The 13,934-nt window shown below is 45.3% G+C and overlaps 1 protein-coding gene across 1 annotated transcript; it reads right to left on the reverse strand.

The window, feature by feature from the left end:
• Positions 1 to 5,652: 5,652 nt before the first annotated feature.
• On the reverse strand, positions 5,653 to 9,702 carry FGF19 (fibroblast growth factor 19). The gene is made up of 3 exons (XM_075047119.1): positions 9,483 to 9,702; positions 9,285 to 9,388; positions 5,653 to 5,985 (listed from the first exon to the last, which is right to left on the reverse strand). Exons 1-3 carry the CDS (start codon positions 9,700 to 9,702, stop codon positions 5,653 to 5,655), a joined length of 657 nt encoding a protein of 218 aa, XP_074903220.1.
• Positions 9,703 to 13,934: the final 4,232 nt, after the last annotated feature.

The following is a 13,934-nucleotide window of genomic DNA, read 5'->3' on the forward strand; positions in this document are numbered from 1 at the left end:
GGCTGGGTACCAGTGCGCAAGCGCACACCCCCCCCCCCCCCCCCCCCGTCTACCAAGACCTGAAGCGGCGAGGGGGCGGGGCCCGAGGAGCCGACGACCACGCCCTCCTTCGGTCTCACCCCGCCCCTCGCCCCGCCTCCGGCGGGCGGCGCGGCGGGTGCGCACGAGGGGGCGCCAGAGCGCCGCTGGAGAGGCGGGGCGGGGCGGGGCAGGGGCGGGGCAGGGGGCGGGGCCGCCGGGGCGGGAACCGGACCGGGGCCGGGACACCGGGAGCGGGGAGGGGAGGGGGGGAGAGCCCGGTCCGCCGGTGAGTCCCCTCCGCCAGCGAGCCCGGCGTGGCTGCAGGGCACACCTTACCGGGAATGGCGGCGTGAGCTGGAGGTGGCACGGGGAAAAAAAAAAAAAAAAAAAAAAAAAAAAAGGCAGCGATAGGGGTGAAAGGATCAATTTTGGTCTTTTTCTCAGGAAACTATCGGGAGTTGTAGTACCGGGAAAAAAAAAACCAAACAAAAACCTATGGACGAGGGGGCTCGTTTCCAGCCCTGCGAGTCCCGGGCTCCCATACAGGTTTTGCGTTGACTGGAGACGTTTCTGATTTTCAAGCAATGTATTTTTGATGTCTATACCCAAAATATATCCAAAATGTAAATTTTTTTGATGTAAATACCCAACCCAAACTTTAGTGTGCCGGTCTAGACTGCTTTGTTACAACGTTTATTTGTTATTACAGATCAACACTGGTAAAAGAAAGCATTTATACTTATTTGTAAGCATACATTTTAATGTTAACTTACACTGTTGTTTTCCAGCTGCTTAATGAAAATGTGGCTTTGGCCACACCAAAGGAGTCTGCCAATCCAAACAGGGGTACAGGGGGTCTGTTAGCCTCTGAATCAAACACAGGAGGGCAGAGGACTGAAATAGACAGCTTTAAAATCCAGAGATGGGTCTAAAGAAAAAATAAAAGTACATTAGGGTGAAAATAAAGTCATACCACTAAAAGTTTAGCTAACCAGATGCACCAGCACAGTTCATTAAAAATGCTCCATCACAGCAGGATATACTGATTTATATAGGGTGACTGTAGTCAGTCAGCCAGCTCATTTGGTGCATCAATTAAAGTGTAGATATCGCTGGATCTCACATGAAATCACTGAAGGTTTGCCAGGTGTGAATACCTACCTGCTCTACAACCACACAATCACAAGCAAACACCTATCGTTCACTGGTGTCAGTGGAAATACAAGGTGTCTTTGAAGGTTTCCTCTAAGCTACAATTTAAATCCTGCTTTGGAAGTTAATGAAAAACAAGTCCTTTGATCTCAGCAGGTAGCAGGATTGATGAAAAATGCTGAAAATATAATAATGTCCTGGCAAGAAGACTATGAAACACTAGCCTTATTCAGGGGCATTCTTACTTACCTTCAACAGTCAGTCCCATCCAACGGGGTTCCTGATGAACTTGCTGTGTGCCTAGACTGTCACAAATTCACCCCGAACTCTGAATCCTAATGATGTCTTTTTCGCACTCCCATTTGCTTCCAAGGGAAATGCATCTCTGCTTTCATTGCGTCTGATGCTGCCCAAAAGAAGGGTTGGCTTCCATACATTTTTGAGGAAAGAAACTACATTTATTTAATTTATCGTGTCATTCTCCATTCATATACAAAGTACACTGGCAGTGTAGAAATAGGGGTCCCAAATTTTCCATGAATATAGTTTCAGTGCTTTGAGCAGAGGTAAAGTCGATACTATCGCTCCTGAATAAAGGATTTATAGCTTTTTACACTTCCCCAAAGTGTAAATGGAGATGTTCCTTCCCTACAGCCTTCTCACTACTCTAACAACTCGTATTTGCACATCATAGCCTCTAACTGAGACTTCACAAGGAGGCTTTTGGCACCTGACCTTTAAAAACCTTTTAGGGCTGTAAAATGTATTATTGCAAATGAAAGAACTGCAATTGTCCTACTGTCTTTGAGAAACGATAATCAACTGGGAGGTATATCACGAATGGTGGTGGTGGTGTTTACATTCCCACAGAACCAAAGGCAATGGTGTTTCGAGGTTTTGCACACCAAGTTCCTGACCGAGTCAGGTGTCTGATGGTAGGGAAAGCATTTTCCAGTAATCCTTCCACTTCAAGCTGTGATCTTGTCAGATTTTATAAGCAAAGCAGCCAGGTCTGGTCAGAGCTTGGATGGGAAACCTCCAAGGAAAACTAAAGTGCTCCAGGAAGCGGTGTGGATAATTGAGCTCCCGGCATTCTTCCCTCCGTCTGAATAAATATTGAAGCAACCTCTAACCATACTGTTGCAGTAAGAAACACTGTACTGCTGGTGGAAGATGCAAATCCAAAGGTGTCAGCAAATACGGTCACTAGAGAGCTCAAGATGCTGTTCGCAAATGTAAGGTTGTTCACCTTTGTGCTCTTGAGCAATATTCACGAACAACAATGTTACATCTACTTAAAAAAAATCTCTCAATGGTTAAATTAAAGTGTACTCTCTGAACTCTGTTATTTGCTGTGTTTCCCATCAAAACTGTGCAATTTTTTTTTAGCAGAAAAGTAAAAGTGGATTTTTTTTTTGCAAAACTTTAACAGTTCATATTTATTTTATTTTCTGGGTTTTTTTTATTTTTTACAAAAACATCTTGAAAGGTACCTAATGTTCAAAGAAAATAGAGTGGCTGATCAAAACTGGAAATGAAAACCAGAAAAACAGAAAGCCCCAAGCTTGAAAACTTTTGGAATACAACAACTTGAAAATCAGGACTACATGTCCCAGTACACGAGGACCAGGAACCCTCCGGATGTGTGGCAGTGGCTCAGCACAAAGGAGAATGGGAAACACCATGGGAGATGTTTGCCAGCCAAGAAATCTGCAATTCCTGTGACTCACAGCGTTTCCAAATGGAAATGTTTGGTCCCTTTTCCTGCCAGAAATTGACAACTTTTTCAGGCAAAGATAACGAGTTTTCTCCCTGGCTGCACTGTTGAGTATCGTTCCCACTTCTAAAAGGGAGCCGTCTTCCACTCAGGATTTTTTGCATTTTTCAGGTGGATTTTGTGCAGCCAAAGAAGAATCGGAGAAACCACACCTGGTAAGGAATTTTTCCATCTCGCCAAGGAATCACCCACCTCCTCCAAGCACCCGGGAGTTAGCACTCCTTTCAGTGACTGGCACCCCAAAGTCCACAAGAAGTGTGAACAGCAGGGTCTAATGACATAAATGGAGTATGAAAAGGATGTTTTATAGAATAGATGTAAATCCACAACAGCTTTATTGCAGATGAAGTATACCTGACGATGTCTTCAGGCAGCACTTGCCTGTTGTAGATCTACAACTACCTGGAAGGAGGTCGTAGGGAGGTGAGTGTCGGTCTCTTCTCCCAAGTACCAACTGGTAGGACAAGAGGAAATGGCCTCAAGTTGCACCAGAGGAGGTTTAGATTGGGTCTTAGGACAAATTTCTTCACTGAAAGGGTCGTCAAAGCATTGGAACAGGCTGTCCAGGGAAGTGGTCGAGTCACCATCCCTGGAGGTATTTAAAAGATGTGTAGCTGTGGTGCTTAGGGACATGGTTTAGTGGTGGACTTGGCAGCGTTAGGTTTGTAGTTGGACTCGGTGATCTTAAGGGTCTTGTCCCACCTAAGTGATTCTGTGATTCTATTCTACGATTGAATGATGAGGAACAGGAGGAAAACATCAGGACACACACACAGCTTAAAACTGCTTAAAGCTGAGCTTCACCCATTTGTGTTAAGAGAAGAACAACTTAAGACTAGATGGAGTGACCTTCACATATCCTAAGGTCAAAACTTAATGAGATGTTTCCAAAACCCTTCCGCAACAGAGACACTTTTCTTAGCCTTGCTGTTTCACATGGAGCTCGTCAGTAACTGGCAGCAGACAGTCTCGAATTCCAGCCTTGGCATTCAGAGCCTAGCTTTGGGAAAACCCCTTTCTCTCTCCTTACCTGTTGTCCCTCAACTACGCCACCTTCGCAAGGGACTCCATCTTCACACGGCTGCTGCGGAGCCAGATGCCACGGTTTGCTAAAGCTCCTTGAAGTCTCTAGACTCAAGGAGTGACAAAGGAGTCAGCTAGGTTTCTGTGTTGAAGATGATTTTTTTTTTATTGCAAATGTACACATTACACTACTGATAATGCACAGAAATTTAAAAAGCTATCGTTTGCTAAAATTTCATGATTACAAAACTTCACAAAATTTGTTACAACTAAAAAACCCACCTTCAAGAGTATATAAATAGAATTTTGAGCATAAATAACAGTAACAAAATAAACAGATGTATGTATTCAATAAATTAATTATAAATATTGCATTGGCAATGAAGTGCTAGGTCGGAAGAACACCAGTATTTCCAGCAGAGCTTTTCTTGTACAGAAATCTCTATTATAGATGAACCTTTGGAAATGAGTAGAATCCCTGAACCCTTTTCTCGCATTGCTTTTTTTTTGCTTTTTTTTTTCTTTGGTTTCACCTTGGTTATTCCTTCATCAAATCATTACAACGGGAGAACAGATCTGAAGACATCAGACACCCGCATTTTGGCCACGAGGTACTCATCATCCCTTCCTGCAAGAAGAACGGCGTGGCTCACCCAGTTCTGCGGCATATAAGTCACTAAACTGTCTCTCCACTGATTCCCATGGCTGCAGAATCGAGCCTGGAAGGGACTTGAAAGAATTGCTGATGGTTAAAGGTTAAACATGAAAACCTGTTTTGCAATTGATTTGACCTATACATCATCCATTTTTAGTCTTTCTCTGCTTTTGATAATGACATGCATGCTTATATACAACAGAACTTTGATTTAAATGCTAATTTGAACTGCTCATTCCCTACCTGGTGAACATGTATACTAGTTCTGTGCGCTCTTCCAACCACACACTGAATTCTCACCAATGTTAATGAGAACTCTCTGCTGGATGATGCTGATCCCACAGTGAACATAAATTAGCCTCTAAAAGAAATCAAAGATCCAGTTTTCCAAAGTACCCTTTAGCAATAAGGGAAGGAAGAAATTTTTCCCTTTCTTCCCTTATTTCCTAAGGGAAGAAAAAGCACAATATACAAGCAGAATTGGTTTTTTTTCAGTGGTATGCTTTCAATAGAAAGTTTTCCCAGAATGTTGTCAGCAGCTTTTCAAGGAACAGCACTAACTCTAGTTCATGTAACCACATTTGCTAGGTTTTCCTCAATCGTGTTGCGTACCAAATGTTTGTCTTTAAGGCCTCTGAAGCTAAGAGATCATTAACCTCCCTGTGACTGGAAAAAAGGTTTTCTGCATTTGCCTCTGTGAGCAGAAATAACAGGTGAACATACGTGGTAATGAAGTTGATGTAGAAAAATTATATTATCATCACCACGGTAATGGAGGAACTCTGATGAAGCTGTTAAGCTTTTCTTATTTAATCCTTTTCTAAATAAAACTATGGATAGGCAATTCTTTAGACTTATAGAATAGCCTCTGGGCACTCATCTCTTACAGGTACAACACATGGCAAGGAAAAGGCTGGCTCCGTACTGAAATATACAATAAAGTTTGAAATATCACTACATGAAAAGCTAAAAAACCTGCAGTATTCTGCAATATTTCTTCAAAAACATGTGTGTGTGATCAGAGTCATTTCTGAAAGCTGGGGCTCTTCACCGGCGACAGTTTGGAGGCGATGCCAAAGGGGTCCATGCTGTCCGTTTCGAGGGGCGAGGAGTACACCTCCGGTTCAAAGGCCTGGCTGTAATCACCGTATTCACCAAAGTCTGTTGACTCCACAGGCACGGTGTTGATCATAGGTAAAAAGTGAGATAGTGGAAGAAAATCTTTTCCTTTGAACTGTTGTCTTTGCTTGGCACTACTCAAAGACACCGATATTCCGTATTTTTTTGATTTATATACATTGTAGCCGTCTGGACGAATCTCCTCTTCAAAGGAACAATCCTCAGTGGAATACCTGAGCTGAACAGCAAGGAGTAACGAGAATTACAAACGCACCCGCCAGACTCATTGTATTCAACCACAACATAAGCCTTTGGTGGGACCAGCCCTTCTCCCTCTGCTGTCACTGGGGGTGTCCCTCTGGTTTGTCACGGGTGCCCCGGTTCGGTGCACCTTGCGGACCCCGCTGCCAGATCTGTGCCGGTGAGCCGCCCGCTGCCTCTCTGCCTGGCTGCTGCAGGGATGCAGGTGGGACCCACTGCTCTGGTGACTGCTCTTTCAGTGACGGACCACAGCCACCGAGATGAAGTGCCCTGAACTGGTCAGACCGTTGGACGAGATGACTGTTTTCCATCTAAATTGTTCTCCAATGGAAATATTCTATTCTGTTCCATTCTATTCCATTCCATTCCATTCTATTCCATTCTATTCTATTCTACTAGAGCTCCCCACGTTGCACATAGTATGCATTTTGGGTTACAAGGCCATGAAAAGACCTCATCCAGAACTCCTGAAGTTAATGCACATCCATCCCATTAAATAAGCTTTGAATCCTGGAGGTGGACTTCTCCGCAGCTACCACGCTCACCCTGTCCTGAGCACATGGAAAAAGAATCTCAGATGGCAGTGCTCATTTACATAAACTGTCCTTAATTGCTGACGGTACTTAACTGCAGTCATGAGATCTAATCCAACAATCCTCAGGTATAAAACTCCAGCTCTGTTGGAGATTTGCCTGTGTAAGGGCTTCAGGATCACGTCTGTAGAAAGGCAGCGCTGTCAAAGACAGCGCTTACGCAAACGTGGCCAATCAGTAAAATGATATTAAAAAGATAATTGCCTTTTTTTTAACTCAGCATTTACTGAAATTACAAAAGAGCAGTTAACGCAGGTTATTTTCTCATTACATATTAGTTAGAACTGTCAGATTAATACCAGCACAAGTTAAGATTTTGTATAGAAGAATTTCCTTAGGTATGAATTTGTAGAATTACATTTGTAATATACTGTACGGATAACGTATTAGGAGCTTGCATCACCAGGTCAGACCTTTCCAGATCCTTACACAAGCACTGTATTTCTTACAACTCCAGTGCTATTTCAGGTTCAGCCACTACAGGTGATTGAACTTGTGGTCAATAAAAGACAGTTGCTGATTATGTCCCAGTCTGCAGTGACAAAAGTGTCCTTACGTGAATGCTCTGCCTGTCTGAAGAGAGAGCGTATTGGATTCTCTTCAGTCCTTTCTCAAACACCCTTAATAATATGGAGTACAATTAAGCGCATGCATTTGGATGTCTTTTAAAAGCACTTTTTAAACTAATCAAATAATTTCTAAAAAGGCATTTTCTCCAAATAAAATTATGCAATATTTATCCTTCTACACACATCATATCTCAGAAAAATATGTCTATATGATACAAATTTATGGCTGAATTGTTAGCTGTCTTTATTTCTATGAGTGCTCAGCCTCACTAACAAGGATGATGAAATAAAACAGCTTCTTGAGCAAGTGCGCATTACAAATAACAGTTATTGATTGTGCTCCCCATGTCTCAGCTATATCATTCCCTCTTCATTTCATTGGGATTGTCTCTAGTGTATTTTTTTAAACAAGTACCAAACGCGCTTTAAGTATTTCCAGATTATTTTTTTTCACAGGAGGAATTTATAGTGTGTCAGTATATTCAGCAGTTACGCTATTTCCCCTAAACTACAGACTACGGCACACTGCACATTCAAAAATCAACCCTAGTCCCCAATTTTCCAGTGTTAAAAAGGGCATGTTTCAGAAATGCGAGCGGTTGCCCAGTTCAGTCCCCAGACACCGTATTTGCCCTTTCATTCTTCCACTCCTGAGCGTAGCACTGATAAGGCAAAGAATCTCCTGCAGAGCTGCCTGCCCGGGGTTGTTAGCAGAGAAGTGACAGCAGGTGTCCACAACATATAGATGCGAAGGCACAGCTACATGCCATTGTATTTTCAGAAAAAAAACCCCTGCAATTAATAATATACACCCACAAACCCAGTCTCAGTCAAGGCACATGCAAATGCCTTCAAAACGGTGTTACGTGAAAGCTGCTTTAAAATTCTGTGACTGCGAAAGTCCATCCGGCAGCTCCGATGGGAGGAGGATCCAGCCTCTGCTTTTTTTTCATTGATCATTTTGCTTTGGATATACATTAAAACATTAAGCTAATAATTGACCTACTGTATCATCTGAACCCATGCATCTTATCATGGCATTGATTGCTTCTAGTCCCGAAAAGCAAGGAAATTCAGAAAGAAAGGCTTAATCCTACGTTACATACGCATTCAAAAAACATCACTACATCAGTATTGCTCTTGTTAAAGATACTAGGAGTTTTGACGATGGGCCAAGTCCTTGCCCGACTGAAATCAGCAGAAATTTTGCCGGAGTAATCAAAGCAGAATCAAGCTGTATCTTTACTATGGCATAATAAAATGCCGTCGCTCTGTGAAACTCAGCCTCCCATAAAGCAGTTATACACAGACTGAACCTGAATCTTACCCTTCAAGTTCTAGAGTTGGCAGCTTATTCACGTGGCTTAAAAAACAAGTTTATATCACTGATAACGACTAGCTGACAGGCTGCCATACCTAGGGAAAAAGCATGACCTAACAGAGTGGTGTCAGCGGGTCACTCAACTCCGCAACCTCCTGGAGTCCCACAGGTATGTTGTTATCACAGGTCAGAAGCGAGACAGTGCAGAAGAGTCCTTCTTCCCCTCGAAATCCCGTTTCTGTGTGGCACTACCTCAGAGACGGCCCCCCCCGTTTCTGGGATTTGTATCCTGGCAGCTATTTGGCTGCATCTCCTTGCCAAAGAATTAATCTTGGTTGTTTTTTTTTCAGAATGCTTAACCTGAGCAGTGAGAAATTATTCAGATTTTACGGCGCAACTTAATCTATTTCTGTGGCAGAAACGCAGCCACCCACCAATGAGGCTTTTTAAACATAAACGCGATTTTGCCCTGGACTGTATTTTCGGTATAGTTTGGCAGGGGACACGCAACACACACTTTGCTTTCTAAATGACGTTTCCTTGCTGCCTTCTAATCATCCTTTCAGACAGTAACACTGACAAGAATCACAGGTCCTACAGAGAAAAGGGGGTGCTGGGGACCCCAAAGCTTTGTTAACCAAACCGCAGCGATAAAACCCCCAAATAACCTGCCAGCCCTTTGGTCTCGCCTACCGTTCCAGGGCTGGAAAACTCCCTCGGGAAAGCAGAACCCGGGAGCAGACCCCCCCCACCTCCCACCGTGGAACGGGACTCCGGGATGGGCGCAGCTCACCTGCCCACGCAGCCTCCCCGCCTCGTCCATGCAGAGATAACGGGAACTCCGCACGCCCTTGATGGCCACGGTGCGCACGGCCACGGCGCGGATCTCCAGCAGACCTGGGGAGAGGTTTTATTTTCTTTTTTGGAGGGGAAACCCCAGAGAAAAGAAGGACCGTGAGCTCCTCCACCCCATCCCATCCCCGGTACTCACTCTGCGGGCTCTGGCTACCGGCGGCATCCACCCGCCCGTCTCCTCCGATGCGCAGAAAACAGCTGAAGAGCCCGTGTTTGCTGCCGGTGTAAAGGTGCCGCAGCCGGATGGGTTCCCCCCAGCCGTAGTTAACGTGAGGACCGGCGTCGGGCAGCGGTAAGGAGAAGGCGGCGGTGGCCAGCCCCAGGAGGGCCAGGGGGGCGGCGGGACGCGGCCCCATACCCGCGGGGAGAGGGACGGCACCGGCGGGGCGTTGCGGCTGCGCCGGCTGCTCCGCGGGGATGGAGCGAGGGGGAGAGGCAGCCCCCCGGCCTTTTATAGCTCGCTCTTATCAGCCCGATCGATTCGGCTGCATCCCAGCTTCGCTATCGGAGCCCGGTCCGTAGCGGGAATTGGTCGGATCGGTCCCTCCCCCCGAAAATATTGATCGGGTGACATCATTTCGCAGGGGACACCCTGAAGTCGCTCCCTCCCCAGCCGCACCTCCGAGCTTCCCCCCCCCCCAACACACCCACCCCTCCCCGCTCCTCCGCCCCCGGCTTCCAAGGCTCCGGCCGAGCCTTTAACCCGCCGTCCCGGGGCCGGATCCCCGCCGTGCCGGTGCCCCGAGGGGCCGGGCCGGGCCCGCAGCCCCGGCGGGAGGGGGAAAATGCGACCCCATCCAGGGGCTCTGCGGGGACGCGGGGGGCTGCCCGGCTCCGGCTGCCTCGGCCTCTGCCCGTCCTTTATGTCCCTTTTCGAAAAGAAAAGAGCTGCGACCTCGGGAGCGCTTGGAAACCTCGGGTCACCCCCCAGCGGCCGAGCGCTGGGCGAGCGGGGCCGCCGTTCCCCGGGACGGGGCGGCTCGGTCCGGCCCGGTATGGTCCGGTCCGGCCCGGCCCGGCACGGCCCGGTCCGGCTCCTCTGGGCCGGGCGGCGGTGCTGCCGGGCTTTATTGCCGCCCGGTCATCCCCGGCTGGGTCACTAGATGGAGCCTGGTACCTGGGCTGAGGGCTGGGCTCGTATTTGGGGAGCTGCTGCCTGAGGGAGGGGGGGTGTCTTCGGCTCCTGGTGGTCCCCATTTGCACAAAGAGATGGGGGGGGGAAGGAAAAAGAGAAAGGGGGGGAAACAAAGGAAAAAAAGGGAGGAAAAGGGAAAAAAAGGGGGGAAGGAAAAAAGAGGGGGAAGGGGAAGGAAGGAAAAAAGGAGGAAAAAAGGAAAAAAGAAATAAGAAAAAAGCAAAAAAAGGAAAAGGGGGGGAGGAAAAGGGGGGGAGGAAAGGGGGGGAGGAAAAGGGGGGGAGGAAAAGGGGAAAAGGGGGGTAAGGAAAAGGGGGGTAAGGAAAAGGGGGTAAGGAAAAGGGGGGTAAGGAAAAGGGGGGTAAGGAAAGGGGGGGAAGGAAAAGGGGGGAAGGAAAAGGGGGGAAGGAAAAGGGGGGAAGGAAAAGGGGGGGAAGGAAAAGGGGGGGAAAGGAAAAGGGGGGGAAAGGAAAAGGGGGGGAAAGGAAAAGGGGGATAGGGGAAAAGGGGGTAAGGAAAAGGGGGGTAAGGAAAAGGGGTAAGGAAAAGGGGGGTAAGGAAAAGGGGGGTAAGGAAAAGGGGGTAAGGAAAAGGGGGAAGGAAAAGGGGGGAAGGAAAAGGGGGGAAGGAAAAGGGGGGAAGGAAAAGGGGGGAAGGAAAAGGGGGGATAGGGGAAAAGGGGAAAAGGGGGGAAAAGGAAAAGGGGGGATAGGGGAAAAGGGGGGAAAAGGGGAAAAAAGAAAAAAAAAAAAGTATGTGTAGTAAAAGTGCATTGCCTGCAGCCAGCGGCCCCATTTAAGCATCAAACAGATTTTTTTTTTTTTTTTTCTGGTCTGTGCATGGACTTTTTCCACATGCGCTCCTCCCCAGGAGCTCACTTAGCGAGTGCACCAGGAGAGACAGAAAGAAGCAGACGCACTACATTTTGGGTTGCTCTGCGCTTTTTGCATCTCAGGGGCACTTTAGGAGATTGCTGCTGACTTTTCTGCTGTCCATCCAAACTAAGTATTAAAGGAAGTTTCTCAGATCTCAAGAGAGACAACGGGTAATTTCATAAAGAAAAAAAATCCTTCCCCCACAGGACACATTAAATAACAATTAAGCAAAACAAAACCCCATGCCCCCAGCAACTTCTCTGAAACAACAACGTTTCGGTCAGCTTCCACACACTGTTTTTATATTTTGCTACCTGTTTAATTTCATCCTTTTGTCTGTACACTTGCATTTCCCTCCCGTAAACACTCACACAAATAACTTTTCTTTATGAGTAATCTTAGCTCAGGGAGGCTGTGTGCACATAGACAAGGTCATATGAAAATACAGAGTCTTGTAGGATGGTGGCCTGCACTTGTATAAATGCGTACACTTATTCTCATGTGTAGGTTATGGTACTGAAGTTAATCACATCAATCGGTGTTTGAATGATCAGGGTCTTGCATCACAGGCTCCCTGGAGCAAGGGATTGTATGTCACCAACCATTTCAAAAGTGACTACCGATAGTGACTACCTTTGGGGTTTTTTGGCGGTCAGCTTGAGACACACAAAAAGGAGCCCGGTTTTCTCTGCATGGTTGAAGAATAATTAATAAAAACCAGGAGCACTTCACTCTCAGGTGTCTCCTGCTGCATCCTGCAAATCACGGGCTGATTTGAGGAATTCTGGCCTTTCAAACATCACACAAGTTCACAACATTATAAACCCAGTAAATAATACTAAGGCATCCGAGACCCTCATTTTTTTTCCTCTGCAGAATTCTCTAATGTTATTACATGACTGCTACAAAGGCAGTTCACTGCCCTGCAACCCTGGGCCCCACAGCAGTTGTGCATGTAACTCATCCTGGCTACGTATGCATTCTTCAAGGTATCGAGCACCCACCACACACACACAGAAGTTATGGTCTGAAATTAATTTGAAAGGCTTTTTTAGTTCATTTTGTTGTGCATCTCAGTGACTAGAAGCTATTTTACATTACTATTTCTGCTATACTATAGTGTGACTTATATTGACAATCGTAAGTATTCATTTTCTCATCAAGAAGTCAAATTTCTTTCAAGTGGTAAGGAATTGATGGTTGCAACTTGTTTAGTTTATTCATTTTGACAGCAATATTATTCCCTTGTGAAGATCAAAAATAGAGGCAGAAAGGGCAAATCATTTGCACTAAATAATATTTCACACCAGAGCAAAAGCTGGCTATAAATGAGAATTTGCTAATGATTGATGGAGAGCTTTTAAAAATTATTTTTATTGTTATTATTGCTGATGTTATGGGGACTGATGTTTAAAGGTTCATATCTAATCAAATTAAAATGAAAATGAAGAACTTAACTAATTTTTTTGGAATGGCCTCTCTTGTTATGGAAGCTTTCAATCCAAATCATATGTCCAAGTTCCTCTGTAGTCAGTGACAGAGTAAGTGCCTCCAAGTACTTATCTGGACTGGATAGTACCAATCCTAACTCAAACCAGCTGTTTAAGAGATACGGGTTAAATAATCTCTGGAAGTGCCTACTTCTTTATTGGCTCTGGAAAAAAAGCCTAAGTTTGTTAACTCAGATTAACTACCTTATTTTTAGTGAGACCTAAATGAGCTAATGTTTTCAAAATATAAGAGTTGCAACATGTGATTTTCATTTCAGTTCCTATCTGTATCACTGAACTTTATCATTTATTGGCGTCTTTTTACCACAGTTCAATAGAAAGGCACATATCTTTGCTTGTTCCTACAAATGTGTTTGCAGGAAAAAAATTATCTGCAGAACAAATGTATTAGAGGGTAAATCACACTATCACTTCCAGTGCTGGACCTGCTCCCTATATAAACAGAGCCTGCAACAAGGAAACCTGGTAGTGTACAACTTTTTGCTTTAATGAGGATAGAAAAAAAAAAAACCAACCACCAAACCGCCAAAAAAAATAAAAAACCAAACCAGGAGGAAAGTCTTGTAGAACAAAAATACCTCCTGACCAAATAGTACACAACTGCAAAAGCATTTTCACCTGTTGTAATGAATCATTTATTTCCAGTGCACTTTTCAATGTCCCAGTGTAATTTCTGCAGAACAAGAGCTTCAGTTTTCTGTAACACTGAAGCTGAACTGAATGTGTCTTGAAGAACATAACTACCTATATTTAAAAGTCAAACATCCAGAGATCCAAAAAGATGCCAAAAAGATAACAGAGGCCTTATGCCTCACTGAGCAATAACATCATTGGAACCAACTGCAATGAAACCAAGGAAGGTGGCCACAAATAAGGATGAGAAATAGGGCAGGTAGCCACCCGTGAGTAGAAGGTGGTCATAGCAGGCTACCTTGTGGTGGAGATCAAAGGAAAAATTACATAGGTGAGTCACTCAAGGCTGAGTGAAGGTCAAAATGTGATGAACTAGAGATGTTTAGGACAAAGAGTCATCTGCTCAATAGTAGAATAGCTTCAGAATATCATGG

Source organism: Buteo buteo, chromosome 16, assembly GCF_964188355.1.
Source record: "Buteo buteo chromosome 16, bButBut1.hap1.1, whole genome shotgun sequence".
Taxonomy (NCBI): domain Eukaryota; kingdom Metazoa; phylum Chordata; class Aves; order Accipitriformes; family Accipitridae; genus Buteo; species Buteo buteo.